Source organism: Dipodomys spectabilis, unplaced genomic scaffold (genome assembly GCF_019054845.1).
Source record: "Dipodomys spectabilis isolate Male_0828 unplaced genomic scaffold, ASM1905484v1 ptg000095l, whole genome shotgun sequence".
NCBI lineage: Eukaryota > Metazoa > Chordata > Mammalia > Rodentia > Heteromyidae > Dipodomys > Dipodomys spectabilis.
In genome coordinates, this window is record NW_024870772.1 from 37933554 (window position 1) to 37959658 (window position 26105).

The 26105-nt window shown below is 33.9% G+C and overlaps 1 protein-coding gene across 2 annotated transcripts in view; it reads left to right on the forward strand.

Annotated features, from left to right (window-relative positions):
• Nbea (neurobeachin) overlaps positions 1-26105 on the forward strand; it is a 532882-nt gene that overhangs the window by 229175 nt on the left and 277602 nt on the right. For both annotated transcript variants that reach the window (XM_042685587.1, XM_042685588.1), the window contains exon 36: positions 6070-6134. In XM_042685587.1, coding sequence (XP_042541521.1) covers positions 6070-6134 — 65 coding nt within the window. The remainder of the gene's footprint in view (positions 1-6069; positions 6135-26105) is intronic.

Genomic DNA, 26105 nt, shown 5'->3' on the forward strand with positions numbered 1-26105 from the left:
CTTCCAAACTTTCAACTAAGAAATAATCTTTTATTAAACATTTATTAACATTTGCTTAATCTCTCATTCTTTTCTGTAATCTTTTACAAAATAGTCTCTGTAACGTTTTCTTGTTCCACAAGAAAATCCACAAATGAATTGGATTATTTAGAAAGAAAATTGAACTCCGCTCATATAACAGCTTTGGATGAACTTTGTTAAAATATAAAAGTATTGGATGTCAAATTATAAAAACTAGAGAAAAGTAGCCATTAAGTTACTGATTACAGACAAGTAGAGGATTCTGATTTATATATTTAAACTTAGAGTATAAGTTTATATTCTACAAGCTCTTCAAACCAAATTATTGAATTCTAAACATGCATTTAAATGTGACAAATAACTTACATCTTTCTAATTTAAAATTTTATTTAACTTAAAAAGTCACAAATTTTGAAAGTTTAAAAAAACTTAGTGGGTTTCTTTTGTTTGTTTTTTGGGTTGTTGTCGGCCCACAGAAGTCTTGGCTTCACTCTGAAGTCCTCACCCCCAAAATAAAAAGCATTCCTTTGATTTTTTTTCATTATTTCTGTCAGCATGGTTTTTTCCATAAAAAAGGCACTCCTGTAATAATTCAGATTTTGTATGTAATGTCATATATACACATGTGTATATATATATGATATTATGAACATAGTTACAGAAGCTATCAAAATGTTACTTTAGTAACTTACTGTACAGATTTATGAGTATGACAGTTATATTGAACATTCACTTTGAAATTTTAAGGACCTATGATGTTTCAATTATAGTTACTGATAAGTAGATGTACAAATATAGGAAATATGAAGTCAGTTATATAGTTTCAGAAGATCTCAAATTTCAATTTATCCCTCATTTTCCCCTTATAATATTTTCCTTCATCTCAAATATTTAAAATGCAATGTATCTCTGAGAATATCACTTTGCTTTATTTAATTGTACAAAAAGAAGAAATAAAAAGTATGCATTGAGCTGATGGAAAGGATTTATGTTCTCAGTCTGAGATTTCTACTAGGTCATCTAACTACCACAAAATGATTGTGAAGAGAACATGGGGATTTCATTGTCATCCTTCTGGAACTTATTTGTCTTCAAAGTGTTTAGTTTCAAAGGGTCCTTAACATGAGATCCAGTTCCCTGAAAAAGTCCTTCATCTTCAGGAAATTTTATGCATCCATGCAGAATTGTTTTTAAAAAATGTGACAAAACTGTTTAAAGATTTGACAGTTCTGTGCAGGCATTTATACCTGAAGTTGAATAAATATATGTGGTTTTCCACAAAGATGTGATGCCACGGCTGATTTTCACCTTTTCCTAGATTTTTTGTTTTCTTCAGCAGTGGGAGCAGGGAGAACATGCATGTGTGGGTGTATTTGGGGAATTTACATTCTCAAATGGCAAAAGATAGTCATGAATGACTTTGAAAAGTAATTTCAGGAAATACTTTTGACCAATATTTACCTAAATGATACATTTGTTGAAGTGCTTTATAAACCATATTCAATCCCAATGTTTTCTGAGAGACATATATGCTTTATTTTTATTTTCTATCACAGTATCTTAAAAATTGAAAGAAATAAATTTGTTTTCTCCATGGCTTTAAGAGATCCATTTCATTAAATGTCACTACTGCAATGAGAGGTGACAAAATGTTTTACAAAGAATCTCAGAACACTGATGAAAGGTTTGTTTAATATTCAAGTTTGTATTGTTACCTCTGTAGCTTAAGTAATTACCACCCCAATTTCTGGCCTAGCAAAACCTTGGTATCCACTGGGATCAAATTGAAGGGGTAGCACATTTGTAAGAATGTCATCAACCATAAGCACAAAATAAGAACTTAGGCCTCAAGAGTCATATTTTTTTATATTATTTTTATAGTATTTACTCTTTTGAGAACTTCCTTCCTCAGCTAGAGGGAGATGAATATGAATCTCCTAAGAGTGACTATATCATCTTCTGGGGATTGACATCTTACCCCCAAATTTGAATACTGAAAATATTAAACATTCTTACTTTTGAAAAACAGTTGGTACCATGATGAGATCTTATAAATGTCGCTAATAGCAGTTAATGTAGTTCATAAGCAATAATTAGATAAATTAAAATTATGGAAATTATTAGATATATTTGATAAGAACATTTGCAAACCTCAAAAGCTGAATTTTTCTGAACATTAACTGATTGCTTTCACTTAGGCTAAGCCCTGCAAAACAACTCTTGTATTATCAGTGTATAACATTAATATATCACCCATATCACATATGGCAAACAAGCAAGTATCCATGTTTGGCAAAGTAGTAGCAAATGAAACCTAGGGGGAAAATATCAGAAAATACAACATTATTAAACTTTATATGCAAGAACTTTTTTATTTTATATCAATGTCAATAATTGAATTGATTTTCTATTGCTTTATACTTGCTTTATACTGTGGAAAACCTACACTACACTACTGTTTCACTACTGTTAAACTTGCATTATTTATTGCTTTTAGCCTTATTATCATCAAAGATGAGTAAAAATAGCTTTTCTTTAAGCACATAATATGCATATGTAGTATATAAAGAGTAAGCTACATTTGTAGAGACATAAGTAAAATGCAGAGAATTTATCTGGTCTTAAACTTCTATGATGATTATCTTAATTTTAAGTTTTATTCTAAAGAGATATAGAGAACAAGGTAGACAGATGACTAATCTTCTTGCCAGGACATAGGAGAACAGAAAATATCTTCTATACCTTAGAAAAGGTTACCTTTCGATGATTAGTGATATTCCTTTATATCTTCACAGAGAAAAAGTTTGATTTTTATAAGGATAAAAAAGCAGTACATTCAATTCGATTTGATCATTTAAAATAGGAACAACTTTAGAGGTCTTATTAGTTTTCACCTGACCTCATGTCTCTGATAAAAGCAACAGATGAACTGCATTTTAATTATTACTTGCCAGCATATCATTAATTCACAATACTTATTTAATATTACTTAGATTGATCATGCTGTAGCTCAGAATTAAAATTGAACTGTTCTTCCGAAGAAGCCAATTGGGTATATCTTTTTAATTCAAAAAGAGAAAGATAAATAAGGCCAAATTGATGCTAATTGTCTGGTGAAGAAGCAAAGCAAATATATTCTAAATTCATTCATGAATATTAATTAACTATTTATATATGCATTTGTAATGTGTAATCTATGTTAATATGTGTGTTAGCAAACAAAATCTTTATCCTCACTACTTTTTACTTGTTCATTTGTTTATTTTGAATTTTGAATTTTTTTGGCAGTTGTGTGATTTAGCTCAGGGCTCTCACTTGCTAGCTAGGTAGCTAGCTAGGTATTCTTAACACTGAGCTATGCCTTCCACCTATATTTTACTTTTTTTCTGAAGAAAGCACTCTCCTTAATCCATTTTCAGGACACTCTGTTCTCTCATACCTTCTTCAAGAAAATTTCCCTGTAACCATTCATCTCTTGTAATCTATGTCTCTTTGTCACCTTCTGTAGGATCTGTTACCATATGTAACATTCTTCATCTTAAGAACAATACCCTTAATTTTTCTCAGTCTGCTGATCTATGTTTTTCTTTGATTTCACTGTAAAACTGTTGCTCATTTTATATTCTAGTTACCAATCTTACCTCCTTCACCTTCAGTGATTCTATGAAATCACTTCTTATGATTTTCTCCAAATCTGTATCTTTCTTATTCAATATTTTCATAATATTACCATTCTTGGTTATCTATATTGAAGACTTAATAACTTACCAGAAATTATTCCATTAACATTTTGGTTCCCAGTCATTTTCCAGCCCGGTATAGTCAGCCTTTCACTGAATGCGCAACATTCCAGTCACAAATATAGGGCCATATTTCATACAATCTCCATCTATAACAATGTGCAAACAAAGAGAGTGATGTTCTTCTTGTATATATAACATCTCTAAGTTCTTGAATGAAGTGAATAAGAAAAACTTCTATGAATGTTTGAAAAGGTGATTATTCCATCCTCATATTTTATTAATAGTGTAGCAACACGCATTGTTTTGCTGTTAAGAAGTCTAATTTCTTATTCTTTGTATAGACCTTTATTCTTCCTTTTAGCCTTTGCCTTAATCCTGACATTCTACAATTTTATGAAGATGTACTTTGAATTTCTAGGAAATGAATTTCTTTAATAATTTCCTACCTTCCATGATTCCTATTTGCTCTTCCTAAAATACTTATTCAGAGTTTCAAGCCTTTCAAAAAAAGGACCTCCAATTTCTTTATATCTTCTCTTTCTACCTCTGTTTTTATTATACATCATTATCCTTTTATACTATTTTCTGGGAGATATTTTCAATTTTTTAAAGGTATTCTTCATCTTCATCATATATATTAATGCAATTTTCTGTTACTTTAATCATCTTTCAGTTTCCAGATTTCACCTTTCTCTTCTTACCTCTACCATAGATAAAGTTTTTCATGTCAGAAGTGTCATTGAAAAGTATGTTCATTTTTAGGTCATGTCAGAAGTGTCATTGAAAAGTATGTTCATTTTTAGGAATCTTTGCTGTTAGGAGAGCCTTAGTGAACAAACAGTACTACACACAAAAAGTGCTTAAAAATTGTCTTTAAGACTCTTACTTTCATAGTGGCATGATTATTCCTAGATAGAATCAGGTTTTAAATTTTAAGACTATACTAAGTGTCATGTATTTCTAGAAAAAAATACGTATTTTTTATTCTATTAATGGTAATATCTAAGATGATGGTAGTAAATCATTTTGCTAAATGTAGGAAATGAAGCCAACTATGATTGCTTCCAATAGGAATGGCTTGAAAAGTTTTAAAAGTTCTGTGAATTGGAATGGCAGCATTGTAATTTGTGTACATTGTAGGTAGAAGTTTTGGCAACTGCACCCCAGTACCTCTAGACTGTCACGAGGTCACTATGTTTTTCCATGTTGTGGATTCTCTCTCCTTGGGAAGTATAGATTTATGATTTCTCCTTAAATCAGAGAATATTTACACTCTCAAGTGCATACTTTTGAAGGATTTATTCTAGTAGGTATACAAAGCCTTCACAAGGAATCTGATCCAGTATTTAAGAGAAAATTTGACAGGAAGACTGTTTCGTTGTGAGGCTGAATTTATGGACAGGTCAGCTGACTACTTTCATGTAGTTATATTTTATTTAAAAATATATGTACCAGCTGTGTTTTAAATAGTGAAGGTTTAATTACTAGAACAGAAAATAAAGATGTTTAAAATGTATGCTCACTCAATATTCCATAAGAAAAGTACAAAATAATATGCTTCCTTAATCCAAAATACTACATGACATTTATGTTCATCTGATGACCCTGACCTGATGGGACTGCCAGATTCAAAAATATGTAAATTAGCACATACAGATCAGTTTATATATAGTAACACTTTCAGTTTTAGGTATTTTTGTATGTTTAAAAAGACTTCATCTGGGCTGGGATGTAGCTCAGTGGCAAAGCACTTGCCTAGCAAGTGCAATGTCCTGGGTTGGTTCCCCAGTACCAAAAAAGAAAAGACAAAAAAAAAAACACAGTTAAAAAGACTTCATTTGTAACTTTTTCCCTTTATAGGTTGCAATCATTTGGAATGTGTGTATAACTAGAGTACTGAATTTCCCAGTCAATCTGAATATAAAGATTGTATTTCCAACTTTAAATTCACAATTTTAATGAAAGATCTCCGTTGGGGACTCAAGTTTTCTACCCTAAATATTTCTGTTCTGTATACTTCTGGAAAAGTGGATTGTACAGAAAAACTTCTGTATTTGTGATCTCATGTTCAATTTCAGTCTGAATCAAGCTTAAAATGGGAACCTATAACAAGCCATGTAGACTATTTTTTAAAGCTTCATTGCTTATAAAAATAGCATTTATGATCAGATCTTGTAAAGATATTTATAAACAAAATAATCTAGAATCTATTCATAACACTGACAGGATCCTTAAACTATATTTTACATGCTCATGTTCATTTACATATTATTTTTCTTATATTTGCTTTGGTTTTCCCTTTTAGGAATGGCAAAATTCTATTCAGAAGAATGCAGGACTTGCATTTATTGAGCTCATCAATGAAGGAAGGTAATTAATTTTGCAATTTTTAGACAACTAAGTGTGCAATTTATTCCATTGGGCAACTGCTTTTCTCTACCATCTGTCCTAAAAAATGTAATCAAGCATCTTTTAGTTAAATATTGCATCACATAGATATGCAAAGTTCAAATCAACAAACTTCAAAGCAGTAAATATTATGTATTATTTGGAGAAAAAAACCATCTATGAAATAAAGAATGAAGGTTATAAGATTTTAGAGATTTGAGCCCATCTTACTGAGCAGTGAAGTGGTTATACACAGATCAAGTGAAGCCAGTCTACAGTCCCATCTGCCGCCCCATCTGCTTTTAGACTATGCTCAGCGTTTAGCTCCTAGCTTCCCATTAGTTCACATGAGTGTGTCATGCGCTCAGTATCTAACTGGAAATGTGAAGCATGTTAAATAGAGAAATCGTAACAGGTTTGGTTAGTAATTCATAAGTAGCATTGTTACTGATGCCATGAATAAAGTTACATCTGAAACCTTTTTTTGTATTTATCACTTTGGGAAAAGGAGTTATAACTATGGTTTTTGTAGTGCCCTATGAATAGTGGAGACAACTGCAAAGATGTGTCTTCTTCCATTTTTCATGTGTAGTGTCTATTAACCCAATACCTGGATCCTTTATAACTTTAATTTCCTATTTGGTATAGGGTATAATATGGAAAATAATTACTGAGCTTTAGTATTATCTATTTCTGATTTACAATCAGATTTAATGAGATTGATAAGGAAATAGTAATGTCTGTGAAATTTATCTTTTTTTCAAAGAGACTGTCATGATATAATATTCCATGAAAAAATAGCTTATATGTTAGATGCTAATGCCTTTTCTAAATATTAATTTAAATGTCCCTCAGTGTTTTCTGTTTTCTCACATTACTGTACTGTATTCTGAGAAATAACTTCTGAATTTATGGCATATCTTCAGATTTTATATTCCTCATTTTTTGTTAATATTAGTCATACATCTAACATTTAAAAAATATTATTCACTTGCTGTAACACAAAATATTCAGGAAAACTTTTATGACATAGTATTTTGCATAATAATATTCACTCTTACAGAACCTCATTGTAATAAAATTTAGTAGAAGATATCTATATAAAGGAAATTTGAAAATACAAATTATCTCCAGTGTCATTTCAGTTTTAGAAATAGCTCTTAATTCACATATATGCTAATTTTTAATTTAAACTGTGAGTGAAAGTATATAATGGCCGTTACTATCCCTTTTAAAAAATTTTTTTGTCAGTCATGGTCTTGAACACAGGGACTGGGTGCTCTCCTGAGCTTTATTGTGCAAGTCTAGAGTACTACCACTTTGAGCCACAGCTTCACCTCCAGTTTTCTGGTAGTTAATTAGAGATAAGAGTCTTACAGACTTTTCTGCCTTGGCTAGCTTCAAACCATGATCCTCGGATCTCAGCCTCCTGAGTAGTAAGGATTACAGGCATGAGCCACCAATGCCCAGCATCATCACTAACCCTTTTAAGATAAGAAAATTTAATCTCTAAGCACTAAAATTAAAATTATGGATATTGCCATGTCCCCGTGGCTCATAGTTGTAATCCTAGCTACTCATGAGGCTAAGATCGGAGGATCCTGGTCCTAGTCCATGAGAGTTGTGAATCCTATCTCCAATTAATCACTAAAAAGCTAGATGCAGGGCTATGGCTTAGATGGTAGAGAAATAGCCTTTGGCAAAAACATCAGGGACAGTATCCATGCCCTGAGCCCTAGAAGTGGCAGAAAAAAAATTATGAATATTAACGGAAAAAAGAGTGGTGGAAAACTTGCCAGTGCATGAGGTTTTAAGCTTTTCTACAGTTTAGTTTTCAGTTGCGTAGCTTGGGTTTGTTTTATATTAGGAAAGAAGTTGAAAATAGAGATTATTTAGAATTGTTTTTCTTTTAAATGAAATCAGAATCTCTTACCATCCTGTGCTTTGTACCACACTGTGTTTGTTTGTTTGTTTGTGTTTGACTTGTAGACAAAGACAGGTGATCCAGAATTCAATGTTCAGTATGTGTTTTTATATATTTAAGAAAGAATGTGACACCTGAAAGAGTTTAAAGTGATGATAATTTGGATAGCAATAAAGGTAGGATACTAGACATTGAACATACCAAAGTCATAGTTATACTTAAGTTTTGCAATTTTCAGATTCACTTAGTCTATCAAGATCGCCATTCTTTTGTGGGTTTTGCAAGTATTGGGCTTGAACTTGGATTTAACTCACCTCAAATTCTCATTTGGCTTGATTGCTTAGGTCCAGGGATTTCACACTTTTCTCACTTGCAGATGAGGTCTGAAAACTTCTTTTCTGAGCTACTTTCAAACTTGTATCACCTAATCTCAGCCTCCTGAGTAGATAGGATTACAGGTGTAAGAACATTTACTCTGCTAAAAGGCCAATTTTAAAAGGATTTTTTATCTTGAGAACATGATGCCTGGAGTTGAATGTTCTGGAATATTCCACAGATCTGTAATATTCTTTAGTATAATGGTATAGGGATAGATTTGATTTTAACTCTTTCATGTTTAGAGATGATGTCAGAAGTTGAGAATCTGACAGCTTCTTCTGTTTTAGAAAATAATCCTAAAGTAAATTGTTGAACAATTTAGAATCCAAAGATTTGATGTAGAAAATTTTGAAATGGTCATCATCATGTCCCTCATTCAAATAGAGCTAAAAAGAAGCCCCATTAATGAAATATAACAGATATCTCTTGAAAAGAAACATGACTCAGGCTTTAGAGGAACTAAGATGAGCTTGAACGATCAGAACATGTGACATGCCAGGCACTGGAAGCTCACACCTGTAATCCTAGCTCCTCAGGAGTCTGAGATCTGAGGATTGCATCTCATACCCAACCTGAACAGGAAAGCCCAAAAGACTCTTATCTCCAATAAACCACTAGAAAACCACAAGTGGTCTGTGGCTCAAGTGGTAGAGCACTAGCCTTGAGCTGAAGAGCACAGGGAAAGCTCCCAAGCCCAGAGTTCAAGCCCCATGACCGACAAAAAAAAAGTGACATTTCTTCAATTAAAGAATGTTTCCACTCTCATAGTAACTGTTAAAAATGAGTTGAGAATAAAAACAAAACTATCATAGCTATCAGTTTTTCAGAACAAATTCTAAGACTCATGATAAACAGCTGCTCAGCACCTACTGTGTAATTAACAATAAGAGAAAAGATTAGAGACATGAACAAGGAAGACATTCTTCTAAATTGGGGGTTGGGAGGAGCAAATAATAGCCATCACATACAATAATACAACATGGTGTGTTAAAGATAGTGAAGATACTGAATTTCACCAGGTGGCAGAGGTTTTAGGGTTTTTCAAAGTGTGCCTGTGTTAAGGGAATGCCCCCCTTGATGAGTCCTAGGGCAGGAGTAGGATATAGTGAAGAAAGAACATAGAAGAGTGTGGGGGGCGGGGAATTAAATTCTAGGCAGTGGTATAGTTCAAAGATGAGGTATTTTCACTCAGCCAAACAGCTTCATAAGAAAAAGCAGCATAGATCATGCTGCGAAAGGGTTAGTAAGCTCTGCTGGGGGTCTATGGGTACTGTGGGGTTTGAGGTCCACCTCCAGTGTGGGGAGTAGATTAAAGGAATAAAGGTTGGGACAGCAATACTGTTGGAACAGCAATCCTGTTGAAGAGGATAGTGTCAGGACAAGAAGTGGTCACAGGAATGGAAATTATATAAACAAAGCTGACCAAGATTTTAGAGTATAGCCATAAAATACTGTAGTACTTTTCCACTTTTGCTAAAGGTTCAGAATAACACATATAACATTTATGACAGCTATTGGCACTTAAAAAGGAAAGAATGTTTATATAAAATAATAAATGTTATACAAAATACATATTGAGAGTTTCTCTGACTCTATCTTTATTTAGGTCATGACTTAAATTTAGTAAATTCAAACCAACAATGTGGTACATGTGTGTAATGCCAGCTTCTTGGGAGATAGAGAACAGGAGGATCACAGTTGAAGCCCAACCTAGGGAAAAAGGTAGCAAAGTCTCGTCTCACTAAACAAGCCAGGCATTGTTCATGAATCCAGATATGAAGCAGGTATAAGTAAATATGATCACAGTTCAAGACTGTCATTCTTTGGGCTTCATGGAGAACCAGGACATGTGAGCTATAAAACATGAAAACATGTTTAAAAGATATTCTGTAAAGCCCAATAAAAAGTATGATACATTATCCAGAAAATAACAAAAGAAAAAAAGACCAAAGGTATGGCTCAGCAATAGAGTGCTTGCCTAACAGCAATGATTCCTGAGTTTAAACTCAGAATGATCTCTCTCTCACACACACAAACACAAACTGTAAAGACACACAAGAAACTGAATTTTGCTGAAAAAACATATAGTACTTGTTATGCCTACTATTTTCAAATTAGATATTTTATACATTCTTTGCTCTCATTTGCATGGACAGATAGGATTTTTTTAACCTTTTCAGCTTAAAATAACTTTTTTTAAACTCACTTTCCGTTGGTTGTTAGAACATCAGTCTTTAATTTGTCCTTGTGGGAATGAAGATAAAAATCTTTAAGTGGAAATTGTTATAAATGTTTATCCTACTTAACAGCTACACTGGAGAATACAATTCATCAATCATAGCTGGAGAAAGCAATTGTGCAGTTGTCTACAATTAACAGAACAAAAACAGTTGATGAATGTGCAGCTGAATTAAAGTACTCCCCAGGACAGGCTGAAATTATAAACGGGATCATTTAAAGGAATCTAACAAAGGATCTTTATAATTAAAACAAAGCAAGGTTAATGAGATGTAAAATTGCCTATAATATCTTGGCAATAATAATTGGAATTTAAATTATTAAAATATGAAGAATAAGGGAATAAGAAAGACTTTTTAAAGTATGGTATGTGACTATAATCTTTGGTAATAAATTAATCATTTGCGTAAAATTAACCTTTTTACTCTTTTGGCAAGAACATAAGATAAAATTAGTGAATAGGTTTCGTCACGAGCCAGAGTGTTTTCATGTTTAGCACTGAACTTAATCTCCAGTTCACAAGATTCTGGCTTTTATTCTTTTCTTTTCTTTTCTTTTGCCAGTCATGGGGCTTGAACTCTGAGCCTGGGCGCTGTCCCTCAGGTCTTCAGCTCAAGGCTAGCGCTCTACCTCTTGAGCCTCAGTGCCACTTCCAGTTTTCTAGTGGTTAATTGGAGATAATAGTGTCACAGACTTTCTTGCCCGGACTGGCTTTGAACCATGACCTCAGATCTCAGCCTCCTGAGTAGCTAGGATTACAGGTGTGAGCCACCAGAACACTGCTCTTTTCTTTTTTCTTTTCTTTTTTCTTTTTTTTATTAGAATAAGGGGAAAATACATATGGCTTGATGGCAAGATTTTAAGATGAGGATGCATCCAATTATAATTCTTTAGTAATTATAGAGTCCCAGTTTGAAAGACTTAGTTAATTTAACAAATGCACTTAAATTTAAACCAATAAGCTTTGGTTAGCTTGAGTTTGTTTATTTTATTTTATTTTTGATTTGGCAAAAGCAAAAATAAAATCAGTAAGACAAGCAAAAAATACTAATAACCTCCAAGCTGTAAAATGAGGAAGTTTTTTTTAATTTTACAGTTGGTACTCCTTTTTAATTTCTAATCAAGAATATCTGACAAGTACTCTATCAGTTTTTCATGTGTACTCTGACCTAAACCTTTTTCTTCCTATATGTTTGCATATATTATATGTATAAGTTACTAAGCATTGAATTTTGTAAATGAGTCAAAATGAGTCTTGTGGTTTTATAAAATTACTTATATAGATCTTAAAGAGTGTTTCTGATTTATAGACCTAACCTTAGACACTGATGATGATGTAAATGTTTTTTGAAAATTTAATAAATCTTAATAATGATTAGACCTCAACTGCTAAGGAAATGTATTTTAAATTGAGTTTTCTTAGTCCATTCTATGCTACTACAATAATGTTAGATACTGCGCTTATTGTAATAAGAAAATATTGACTCATAATTTTGGATGCAAAAAGTTCAAGATTGACATGCCAGCATCTTACAACTTCCTTCTTGCTCATCTTCTCATGAGGGAAAGGTAAAAAGAGATGAGGAGTCAGCAAGAGGGGTCTGAACTTGTGTTTATAACAAAGCTATTCTTGCAGTAATGTGAATCCATTCATGAGGGTTCTCCATCCATGATGTGTTCACTTGTAAAGGTTCACACTTCTCAACACTCTTTCATTGACATATTAAGTTCTTCAAGTGAATGTATATTGAGATGTTTTTCTTCTTAGAAAAAATTATATAGACTTCCCTTCTAAACACTTTATTTTAATTTTGTGAGGGTTAAGTAATATTTCATGAAACAATCATTATCTTAACTAGAAAATAGGAAATGCTAATGTATGCAAAATGTGTCTTATATTTAGTGCATTTGTTTCTACAATGTATTTTCTTGTTTCCTATTTCTGTTGTTTTTGGCTTATAGTAAACAAAAATCAATCCAGATTTTGATAATCCATGTATCTTATATATATGCATGTGATCTTTTATTTCCAACAAACTTAGAATTGAGAGGTTAGGATGTATGTACAGAAGTAACTTAAGCCATTTAAAAAACATAGGCAACGTATGACTAAATGCAAAGCTACTCATGTAAAGATTTCAGCAGCTTGGAGTGGGAAGTTGACTCAGTGGTAGAGCGCTTTCCTTGCATGCATGAGGCCCTGGGTTCAATTCCTCAGCACCACATAAGCAGAAAAAAAAGCCGGAAATGGCGCTGTGGTTGAAGTGGTAGAGCGCTAGCCTTGAGCTGAAGAGCTGAGGAACAGCGCCCAGGCCCAGAGTTCAGGCCCCACAACCGGACCCAAATACAAAAAAAAAAAAAAAAGATTTCAGCAGCTTCAGGAGGTAGAGTTGTCCCAGTAGGCAGTTGTGATTGCAAAAGGCACATGGTATGGGATCAGAAAGACAAAAATAATCTTGATTTTTATCATGAAAAATTAAGGTGTTAGAAGAACAGAAAGTATCTTTATATTTTATCTAAATAAAACAAATGTGGACATACTCTTAACATAATTTGTGTTTGAGCTTTATACTATCTAATCAGTGCTTCCATGCCTTTTAAATTCTAATCATTAATTCATTTGATTCTTAGTACTGATAGATTTTTTACTTTTATCTATTAATATAAAGCATATGGACTTTTATCATTTTCTTTTTTAAAAGCTTTACAAAAGAAGACTTGAAAACATTCCATTAAACAGAAGTCTAGATTTCTGTAATTATGGCACAATGTAAAAAAAAGATCTTAAGAGCAGAGTAGATGTGAAAAATTATAAATATTTTAAGAATATACATTGTATGCACAAGGTCTTTGAGAATGGGTGAGAAAGTTGAAAGGGGTAAAATTAATCAAAGCAGGTTATATTCATGAACCACTTTATTTAATGCAACTGTTTTTAATATGTATTTTTATTGTAAATATACTGTGCAGAGGGGTTACAGTTACATGAGTAAGGTAATGAGTACATTTCCTATCAAGCATTGTTACTCCTCCTTTGTTTTTCCCCTATTATCCCTTCCTACCCCACCTCCCCAACTTCTCCTGCACTCACCGCCTCAAAGGTATAACGTTCATTATCAACATAGTGTCTTGTATATCTCATTGTTACAACTGGTCAACACATATCCTGCTTTCAGCATTTTGTTATTTCCCTTCCCTCCCCAAATTAGAAAAGTGTATATACAAGATGCAGGGCACTGGAATCAAATACAGTGGTTATACCATGGGGGAAGAACATACAAAAGAAACAAAAATCTCATAGTACATTATAAGTATATTGAAGACAACCGCAAGAAAGATAAAACCACTTGTGTCCCTATCTTGGGGTTCATTTCACTTAGCATAATCTTATATAGTCACATGTACATAGCTTTTGACCTTTTCTGCTTGTCCTAGAAATACATTAGTAATTGCAAATAAGGGAAACCATGGGACCTATGTTTCTTTGGTCCCGGCTTACCTCACTTAATATAATTTTTTCCAAGTCTTTCCATTTCCTAATAAATGAGGCAATGTCATTTTTTATGTAGGCATTGAATTACATTGTGTATGTGTGTATATATATATATATATATATATATATATATATATGTCATATTTTCTTGATCCATTCATCTACTGAGGGGAACTGGGTTGATTCCATATCATTACCTAAATAATGCTGTGATAAACATAGTTGTGCTGGTAACTTTAGTATGGCCTTGTTTGTGATCATTTGGGTAAATGCCCAAAAGTGGGATTGCTGGGTCATAGGGGAACTCTATGTGGAGTCTTTTGAGGAAACTCCATATTGCTTTTCAAAGTGGTTGAACAAATTTAAACTCCCACCAACAATGCAGTAGGGTTCTCTTTTGGCCATATCCCCTCCAGCATCTGTTGTTATTAGATTTCTTGATTCTATCCATTTTAACTGGGGTGAGGTTTTGATTTGCATTTCTTTTAGGGCCAGAGAAATTGAATATTTCTTCATGTGTCTATTGGCCATTCTTATTTCCTCTTCAGAGAAGTCTCTCTTTAAATCTTCAGCCCACTTATTAATGGAGCAGTTTTTTCTTTGAGGATTTGTTGTTGGAGGATTTAATGTTTTGAGTTCTAAATATATTTTGGGTATGAGACCCTTGTCCATTGTATGGCTAGTTAAGATCTCCCAATCCGTGGGGTTTCTGTTGATCTTGTTTGCTATGTTCTTTGCCATGCAGAAGCTTTGCAGTTTCATGCAGTCCCATTTGTCCAACCTTTCTTTGATTTGTTGTGTTTCTGGGTCTTTATTAAGAAAAGTTCACCTGTGCCAAGGAGCCCTAAAGTTTCTCTTATTCCTTCCCATAATGTTTTCAGGGTGTCAGCTTTTATTTTGGGGTCTTTATCCATTTGGAGTTGATTCTAGCATAGGATCTCACTTTAGTTTTTTATAGGTGACTAACCAATTTTGCAAGCACCATTTACCAAAGAGTCTTTCTTTCTTCCATTCTATTTTTTTAGCTCCCTTATCAAAGATTAGGTGGATATAGGTGTGTAGTTTCATTTCTTGATCTTCAGTCCTATTCCATTGGTCCTCAAGTCTGTTTTTATGCCAGTAACAAGCTGTTTTGATTACTATGGCTTTTCAGTAGAGTTTGAAATTTTGTATTGATAGTCCTCCAGCATTGTTCTTTCTGTTGTTTGGGGTCTTTTATTGTTCCTTATGAATTTTTGTATTGCTTCTCTTATTTCATTGAAGAATGAGATTGAGATTATTAATAGGTATCACATTGAATGTGTAGATAGCCTTTGGCAGTATTGCCATTTTCACAATGTTAATACTCCCAATCCAGGAACATGGGATTTGTTTCCATTTCCTTAGTTCTGTTTTCATTTTCTTTTTCAGGTTTTGAAAGTTTTCATCATAGAGGTCCTTCACTTCTTTGTTTAAGTTAATTCCTAGGTATTTTATTTTTTGTGGAGCTATTACGAAAGGAGTTGCTTTACTGATTTTGGCCGTCTTCACATTATTGGCATACAGAAAAGCCATTGATTGTTTTGAGGGTTAATTTTATACTCTGCTACTTTGCCAAAGTTTCTGATCAATTCAAGTAACTTGGGAGTGGAGTCCATGGGGTCCTTTAAATACAAGATCATGTCTTCTGCAAAGTAGGAGAGTTTTACTTCATCTTTCCCTATTTGTATCCCCTTTATATTTGCATCTTGTCTTATTGCTGTAATTCTAAATTGAAGAGGAGTTGAGAGAGTGGACATCCTTGTCTCATTCCTGAATTTAGAGTAAATGGCTTTTGCTTTTTGCCACTAAGTATAATGCTGGCTGTAGGTTTGTCATACATAGCCTTTATTATATTGAGGACTGTTCCGTGTATTCCTAATTTTTCCAGAGCTTTCATCATATAGGGTGTTGGATCTTGTCAAATACTTTTTCTGTATCTATTGAGATAATCATGTTGTTTTTATCTTTTCTTTTGTTGATGTGATGAATTATATTAATTTGTGTATATTGGCATCCCTGTGTATACTTGGCATCCCTGAAATGAATCCTGTTTGATAATGATGTATGATTTTTTTTGATGAGTGGTGGAATTGGATTGGCCAAAATTTTGTTGAGAAGTTTTACATTGATGTTCATCAAAGAAATGAGTCTATAGTTCTCTTTCTTTAATGAGTCCCTGCACGGTTTGGGATGAGGGATATGATGTCTTCATAGAAAGAGTTTGGTAGTGAACTTTTACTTTCAATTTCATTGAAGATTTGGAAGAGTATTGGTGTGAGTTCTCTCTTTGAAGGCCTTGTAGAATTCATCTGTAAATCCATCTGGTCTTGGGCTTGCTTTGGGTGGGAGTTCTCTTATTGCTATTTCTATTTCAATGGTTGATATGGGTCTGTTAAGTTGGTTTAAATCATCTTGGTTTAGTTTTGGCATGTCAATATTTGCTAGAAATTCATCAATTTCTTCCAGATTCTCAAACTTATTAGCCTAAAGGTTTGAGAAGTATTCCCTAATAATGTTCTGAATCTTGGTTGTTTCTATGGTGTAGTGTCCATTCTCATCTCTGAGTTTATTTGGGTGTGTCCTCTTCTTTTTCTCATAAGATTTGCTAAGGGTCTGTCAGATTTTTTATTTTTATTTTTGAAGAGTCAACTCTTTGTATTGTTTATTCTTTCTATTGTGTTTTGGACTCTTAATCATTTAATTTGATTTAATTTTAATTAACTGTCTACTGGATTAGGTTTTAGCTTGTTGCCCTTATTCAAGGAACTTCAGGGACTTTGTTACATTGTTGGTTTCAGATCTCACCAATTTGTTGATATCGGAACTCAGAGCTATAAACTTGCCTCTGAGTACTGCCTATGCTGTGTCTCAGTAGAGCTGGGAATTTGGGTGTTCATTTTTGTTAAATATCATGAACATTTGAATTTCCTTTTTAATCTTTTCTAATGCCCACTCACGGTTCAACAGTGTGTTGTTCAGCCTCCATGTGTTACAGGCTTTTCTTTGGTGTCTTTAGAGTTGAATTCTAATTTTATTACCTTTTGGTCTGAGAGAACGCAGGCCATAATTTCAATATTTCTGAATTTGGACAGATTTTCTTTGTGACCTAAAATGTGGTCTATTTAGGAGAATGTTCCATGTGCTGCTGAGAAGAACGTGTATTCTGATCTTGGTGGGTAAAATATTCAATAGATGTCTGTTAAGTCTAGTTCGTCTATGCAATTGTTTAGATCCAAGGTTTCTCTGTTGCGTTTTTTAGGGGGTTGATCTATCCAGCAGGGATAGTGTTGTGTTAAAGTCCCCACCAATTAATGTCTTTGAATCTATGTGTGGTTTGAGGCAAAGTAGTGTTTCTTGGATAAATTTGGGTGCTCCATTATTTGCTGAATAGATATTTAGAATTGTATTATCCTCTTGACGGAGAGATCCCTTAATTAGTATGTAGTGACCTTCTTTATCTGTTCTCGCTTATTTTAATTTAAAGTCTATTTTATCTGATATGAGGATTGCAACTCCCACCTGTTTATGGTGGCCGTTTGCTTGATAGACTTTATTCCAGACTTTCACCTTCAAAATTTGTTTGTGTTTATGGGCAAGGTGTGTCTCTTGAAGGCAGCAGATAGAAGGATCTTTCCTTTTGATCCAAGTAGACAGTCTGTGTTGCTTAATCGGGAAGTTAAATCCATTAATATTGAGAGTTAGGACTGAGAGGTGTTTTGTATTTCCTACCATGTTATCCACCTTCTTGGGAGCTGTGCCAAGGTTCCTCCTATGATTCTTGGATTCTCTGTTTGGGGGCTGTTTCTTGGCCTTGATTGTGCTCTTGTTGGTTTTCAATGTGTATGACATCTTCAAGTATCTTTTGTAGGGCTAGTTTGGTGAAAATATATGGTTTCAATTTTTCTTTACTCTGGAAGGTTTTTTTGATTTGACCTTCGGTTATGAAGAAGAGGTTAGCTGGATACAGTATTCTTCGTTGATAGCTGTTTTTCTTTAGGGTGTAGCATACATCATTCCAAGCTCTTCTTGCCTTCCTTGTCTCTGCTGAGAAATCTGAAGTTATTCTGATTGGTTTCCTTTAATAGGTAATTAATCTTTTCTCCCTGACAGCTTTAAGGATCCTTTCCTTGTTCTTAGTTGATCCTGTGAAGATTACAATGTGACAATGGGATGTCCTCTTCTCATCTTGTCCATTTGGGTTTCTAAAGGCTTCTTGTATCTGAATGGTCCTACCTTTCTGCATGCTTGGGAAGTTCTCTGCTAGGATTCTGTTAAATAAATTTCCTAGACCTTTAACTTATGTCTCTACACCCATTAAATTAAATTAGGCCTTCTGATAGTGTCATCCAAACGTTGAATAGATCTATTATATTTCTTGGATTTGTCTTGAATACTTGTCTGTTCTTTCTCTATAATATCTATGTTGTCTTCAATCTCAGAAATATTCTGCATGGTCTAACCTACTTTCAAGACTTTCTACTTTGTTTTTTGTTGTTGTTGTTGTTGTTGTTTGGTTTTTTTTATCCCTTTTCCTTCCAATTGGTGAAATTTGATGGCTTCAAATTCTTTGTTGAAACTTTGTTTTACATCTTGTTTGGACTTCTTTACCTCCTTAATTTGGTTTTCAGTGTTCATTCTCAAATCCCTTAGTAGATTGGTTATGGTTTCATTGGGCTCCCTTTCATTCTGTTGGGCTTATTCAGCATTCCCTTTGTGGCCTCCATGGATTCCTCCAGCTTTCTGTTTGTGGATTCCATGAATGCCTCTATTAATCTTTTATATTCTCATCCCACTCACAAAATTCCTCTTAATCACTGATTAGTCTCCTCACTCTGGCGAAATTCCTGTTTAATTTTTGGTAAGCCGCATCACACTCATGCATTTCCCTATCACACTCATACAGAGTCTTTTGCAAGCTTCCAATATTTTCCTTCTGCTGTTTCCTGATTATCATGAGTGGAGTTGAGATACCTGGACTTGCCATTTTTCTTGTGTTTCTCTGGCTTGTTCTACCTATTTGGGTTTGAAAACAAAACCAATTCTACACTATAACACTGTTTTAAAGCAAGCATCAAACAGAGCCCTGTAGTTCCACAGATTGATTAATGCAGCCAAAATGAGTACAGACACAATCTAGTTCAATGAATACAGTCTAGTTCCACAAAAAATGACTAGGGATCAAGGGACTAAGAAAATCAAAGAAGGAGTCAACAGACCAGAAATGAATGGGCTTAGGGAAAATTGTGAGAGAAAATAAGATTAAAGTAATGTGGGGAGAGAGCAAGAGAGAGGGAATATTACCAGGACCTAAATTCAGAGAGAAGAAAGGGATAGAAAGAAACAAGAGAGATAAAGAAAAAGGAAAATTTAAAAATGAAACACTTAAAATTATATAAGTATAAAGAAATAGTACTACAATTAAAGGAGTTAAGGCTGAGTGTTTGTGAATTGAGTAATCAATATCTGAATCAAATATGCACACAATGAAGTGTAAGGTCTAATAATCGAAGATGAGAATATATCTGAGGATGGACAGAACAGCAATTAAGTAAAGCAAACAAACAAAAAAAGGACCAAAAGGGAAAAGAAAAAAATATTTTTTTAAAAAAAGTATAAAAATAATGAAAATAATAGAAAAAATTTTAATTTTAATTACATAGAAAACAAAGTTCTTTTATTTGGGGGCAGGGGAAGGGGTGGAGCTGTGTCTCCCCTGTGTCCATAACCAGACTCTTGGTGGAGTCTCTGGTTTGCCTGGGGCTTGATTGGTTTCTTAAATAAGTTTGTTTGAGCAGGCAGGGTGAAACTCTGCCTTGCCAGGGACTTTGTGACCTTGGTCCTGGCTCTTCAGTGGGAGGATGATCTGCTTTTTAGTATCTCTTGTGTTTCCTTGTGGGTGGGGTTGAGGCCTCTCAGTAATTAGTAGCTTTTCCCTGAAGCCTAGCTAGGCTCTAGCCCAGCCTGGAGCCATTTTCAGAATTTATGTTTACTGAATTTCTAATTGTTTTTCTTTAACCCTCTTGCAACAGGGTCTGCTGCCATGCTGCAGTGGGGTGGGGCAGCCTCTGGCTCTGTTTACTTAGTGAAGAAAATCACTTCTTGAGCAGAGCTCCTTCTTCCTGGGAAGGGCAACTTTCCCCAGGGCTGGAGCTGAGCTCAGCAAGTCAGATTCCTTTGTCCTGTTGAGTGGCTCCTATTGTCTTCTTCCAAGTCCTGAGTTATGTGCTAGGTGCTCTGGCAGGGTCTTTGTCAGTATCAAAGATGGAGTTCTTCTCTGATGGTACAGGAGGGGCTACCTTCCCCCCCCCCCCACCTCCCCCTTCTGTGAGAAGGAGTGAGGATGTCTTGGAGAGTATTCATGACTTAACCTTGGTTTTGGGGCCATCCACGGTCTGCAACTGTCTGTGGTCAGCAGGATGAAGATTTCTGCTCCCTATCATTTCTGCTGGCAGTAAGTAGAATCCCCTTGCACATCATCTCTGGTGCCTTTGTCCCAGGTTCTGTCTGTTTATATGGTGGCCACACTAGCAGTCACCACAGCTGCTGCAAACACTGGCAAATGCTTGAATCTGTTTCCTTAACCAAGCTTCCTGAATTTTTCCTCTCTAGATAAACTCTGTACTATGATGGCACGTTAGTGTGACTCTCTAGCCTTGGACTTATCACTGGAATACTAAAACTTTCTCCTCCATCTTCCTCTGCTTCCCTGAATGGCAAGGCTTTTGTACAACTACTTTAAGATAATAAATATTGTAATAAAACAAAAACAAAATAAAAATTCTTTCAGAAGGAGGAGGCAACATTTTATAACTCATCTTACAAAACCTCTGAACCCTGATACCTACCTTAAAGAAATTTCAAGAATTGAAGTTCATGATGTATCCATTGTGAACATCTATGAAGAATCTTTAGCAAGGTTTTTCGTCATGGCTATAAAAATTACGTCATGTATAAGAAATATTTCTTCTGAAGATGCATAGATGTTATAGCATTCTATGTTGTTTATCAGTCAAACACACTCAATCATCAGACTAAGAAGAAATATAACCATATGTAATCATCTTCATGAATGTAGGAAATGTATTAGATATGGAAATACCTACTAAGAAATCTCACTGAAGTAGAATTTAAATTGAAGTTTCAGTAAAAGTGACATCTGTATAAACATATCTAATATCTTACTTAATGGTGAAAGACATGCTTTCTGCAAAGAGGAAAAAAAAAAACAAGGCAAAAATGTTTTTACTCACCACTTCTGTCCTGCATTTGACTTATCCTGTTTATTTGGGAAAGAAAAAAATCCTAAGATACCTTGAAAGGGGCAGTATAAATAATGAGTTCAGCAAAGTGACAGGATACAAGATTACTATTCAAAGTCTATGGTAATGTTTATAACAGATAATGAAATAAAAATATAAGCACTATTAAAATATGCAAAAGCATAGTACAAAGACATACTGTATTTATGGATACAATGACCAACCTTTGTTAAGATATTTTGCCTCACACTGATATATTCAACATAATCTTAATAAAAATTCCAGCAGGTATTGGAGATTTTGTTTTGTGTATTGTGGAAATTGACAAGCTGATTTGAAATTTTATATGAAAATACCAACATAAAAGAACCAAGTTGATTTTGAGACTTGTCCTAAAGCTCCAGCAAGTCAAGACAGTATGGTATTGATATAAAGGTAAAAAGTTCAAAAAAGGAGAAAATCAAGCAACTTAATCATATAAACAAACAGGGCCTGGACCATCTCTACTCCACATGACCTTCCTGCACAAGTCCCTAACCTATTTGATCCATGGATATTATGGACTTCTTTATTATTATTTTATAATTAGTCGGTTCAAGCTGAACTGAGAAACTTATGCACCAAGAGACCAACCTAGGTTGTCCTTTGACTGCAGGAGTTCATTTCCAGAACCCATAAAAATCAATAACTTCAGTTCAAAATAAAAGTTATAGCTAGAGAACAATATCCTGGAGTCACTGAGTTGTTCCCCTGATTGGTCTTCCTGATACCAAGACTAGAAATGGTTTATCCAGAATTCCATACTGATATGGTCACATATCACTATGGACCATTTGCACCAACATGGTCTGCACTTTCCTAATTTCCTGTGTGCATTTGTGTCTGTATTGTGATGAGGCATTTGTCTGGTTGTATCATCATGCACCAAGAACAACAGATGGGGAGTAGGACTATCGGTACAGTAGAGGATTGCTATTTATCATATGCATCATTCTGTTCAACCTGGGCTTGTGTGTTTCTAATTAATTCTCATATATAAAAATTCCCACATTTTATAGGATAAACTCCAAAGTACATAACTTGCTGAAAATTATATCAGTACTGGAAAAGGAGCAAGATACAGAACAAAGTTATCTGACATATTGCCTTTAATTATGGAAGAAGAAATAATATATCATACATATTTTCAAATAAAAGTGAAACTGTGAGCTGGAGGCTAATGAGAGTGGCTACCTTTGGGATATACAATGAAAATAAAATCTATAATAATCTATGACAGTAATAACATTCTAATATAGTAGACAAAGGCAGATATAAGGAAGTAAAGCTCTCTTACTATTTTAATAAATTTGTATTAATCCAACTAGATTGTTGGATAAGGTATCAATTGCAATTCAAGGAGTAATTACTAGAAAAGTAAAACATGGATAAATTACCACAAAGAACAGAGAATATTATTTTTAAAAAGTATATTTTCATATTACATAGAAAATAAATAGCAAAATGACAAGATTAAGTCTCTTTCCTTGTCATATATGTGTGACTACACTACAAGTAAGTGAAACAAATCATTGTTAAAACAAAAAGTCAGATAGAATGTTTTTCTTAAGATTCAACTATGCCTATCTACAACAAACACATTAGATTAAAAACACAAATATTTTGATGTGACATATCATCTAGATTTATCTTAAAAAGAAAAAAAGCAAAAAATCTGTTTGGTATTTAGCCTTTTTGCAATTGCTTTAAATGTTATATATTTCAGGAACTGATGCTGAGAATTACATTAAATTTCTTGAAACTTTTTTAATTAATAGCATTAAAATAAAATTAAACTAGCATACCAACAGATAATTCCAACTATCAAACAAAACACAGAAATAATTGAAAGGAAAATGATGGGGAAATACTGTCCATGCAAACAGAACTCAAGCTAGAATGACTGTGCTCATATCAAATGAAATACATATTAAAATGAAAACTATTTCAGTACAATCCATCAAAAATATACAGTAGCTTTACATATACACTTAACAAGTCAAATGTGCTCTAAAATATAAGAAAAAGTATACATGTCTGAAGGGTGAGATGGAAAATTCGAATATAGGCAATATTAGTTGCAGATGTCAGTGTTCTGCATTCATCCTTAGACATTGCCTAACCCCATGCCAGCATGATAATATTTATAATTATTTTCATTCTTTTTCTGCATTTTTATTAACATCAATTAGTTATACATGGTTGTTTCATTTTGATGTGCTCTAATAGGAGGAGGGGAGGTGAGGGAGAGAAGTGGAAGAGTGGGAGAGGGTAAAGGAAGGGAGAGTGGAAAAATAGAGAAGGACCATAGTATAAACTGTGTATTAACTTCAAGTGAAATTTCTGGTTTACATCTTTTAGATAGACTTTAAAAGAGAGAGGACATGTGAGATATGGGAATATTTGATTCGATGTCTTTATTTAGCTCATGCTGAAGACTGAAGAATTCAGGAAGAAATCTAATATGGGCAAATTAGTGCAGATTACAAAACATAAATGGATTAGCAGGAGACAGCAGGAAGGAAAAGGCTTATGATCTGGTTGTTTAATAGGTACCATTCCCAGGAACAAAACAGTGCGAGGCAAAGTACAAAGACATAGGAGTGGGGTAAGGATTGTGTAGCAAAAAGCACAGAGACACAACAGAGTAAATATGTCAATTATTGGAAAGTCTGTCCTTTGCTGGCATTTTGAATTGTATGACAAATAAACTATATTGTTTTATTGACAATGAGAAAAAGGCATCCTTCTATCATCCTCAGTTACTTGGTTATTCACATGAAAAGCCATTTATAATAGCTCACACAATTCTTTGACTTTTTAATTCAGGAGATCTTTAATTCTAGCTTACTTGAGAAAGTAACTCCACTAGTCATTAGTGGCTATACTTCTTAAATCTTTAGGTTTTGGTCCTTTTTCAGATCATAATCCCCTGTCTTTGCTGCTGTCCCTCCTCTTCTTGAGCCCCATCCAGGCAAAAATAAGCTCCTGACTTCTCATGTCCAGTTCTTCAATTCCATTTTTTTCTTAGTCCTTCATTTTCTGCTCCAATACATTTCTCTTCCCATTAAACATGTGACAATCACCATTTTACCTTCTGTGTCTACAACTTTGTTCTAGGGCCTACAGATGAGTAGAATCACGTAGTATTTGTTCTCTTATGGCTAGTTTACTTTGGTTAGCATAATGTCTTCAAGCTTTATCCATGCTATTAGAATCCATGTATTAGAATTTCGTTTTTACAGTCCATTGTATGTATACTCCATGATGTGTTTATTCATCTGTCAATGGATACTTGCTTTGGCCTTTTGGCTACTATAAAAATGCATCTGTAAGGATAGGTATTCAAAACATATATGTCAGAAGGCTTGAAATCAGGGCCTAGGAACTGTCCCAGAGCATTTTTGGCTCAAGGCTAGACTCCATCATTTGAGCCACAGCTCTGCTTCCAGCTTTTGGGTGCTTACTTGGAGATAAGAGTATTAGGAACTTTCTTGTCCAGGCTGGCTTTGAACTGTAATCCTCAGATCTCAGCCTCCTGAGTAACTAGGATTATAAGTATGAGCCACTGACACCTGGCTCACACAATTTTTTCTGTCTCTCCTTGCTTTCAATTCTTTTTGTATAAAAACAAGTAGAATTGCTTGCTTATGAGACAATTCTTCCATATTGCTTTACATAGCAAGTGCATTACTTTATAATACTATTTAATTTCTCCATGTATTTAATAACAATTTTTTGGCAGTACTAAGGTTTGAACTCAGTGCCTCATCATGTTGCTTGCTCATAGATGGCATTCTACCTCAAGCCACTCAAAAAACTAGAACTGTTAGTTTTTGGCCTTTTAAGTAGTGAGGGGTTTAGGTATGAGCCACCAGTGCCTGACACTCTTTAATAACATTGCAAATCGCACTGTTCTTTTATTTTGCTTCAGTTGTTTCATTTCTAGTATATAGATATGCATGCAATTTTTGTATATCCTTTGATTTTCTATACTTTAACTTGGTGAATCTATTAATTTTAGGGATTGATTAAAAAAGGTAATTTTTTCAGTAACTTGAGACTTTTACTTATATTTTTACAAATTGTAAATCTTTAAATTCTTGTTTTTAACTAATCTCCTTATCAAGAACCTCACAATTACAATGATCAATAGCACTGGTAAGAATGGACAATTAAGATTTGCTTCTGGATCTTGTTCTGAATGTGTGATATATTCACTATTTCTCAAGTATACATAATGCTAGTTGTGATATTCTCTGTCTTTCTCTCTCTGTTTCTCTCTTTCTCTCTCTTTCTCTGTGTTAACACAATTTTTCAGACTGAGAAAGTTTACTTCTGTTACTTGAATTATTTTTTTAATTATCACTAAACAGTACTAAATATTATCTAAAAAGAAAAACATTTATGTGCCCACTCTCCATCCTTCCATCACTGTGGTGTATTACATGGATTCACTTCCATGTAGAAAACCAACCTAGCATAAATTCCCTTTGGTCATGTGATACTGTCTTTATATATGGTACCACATTAGGTTGCCAGCATTTGTTGAGGATTTCTGCATCTGTATTCCGAAGGTTTGTAAGTTTTTTTAAATTTGA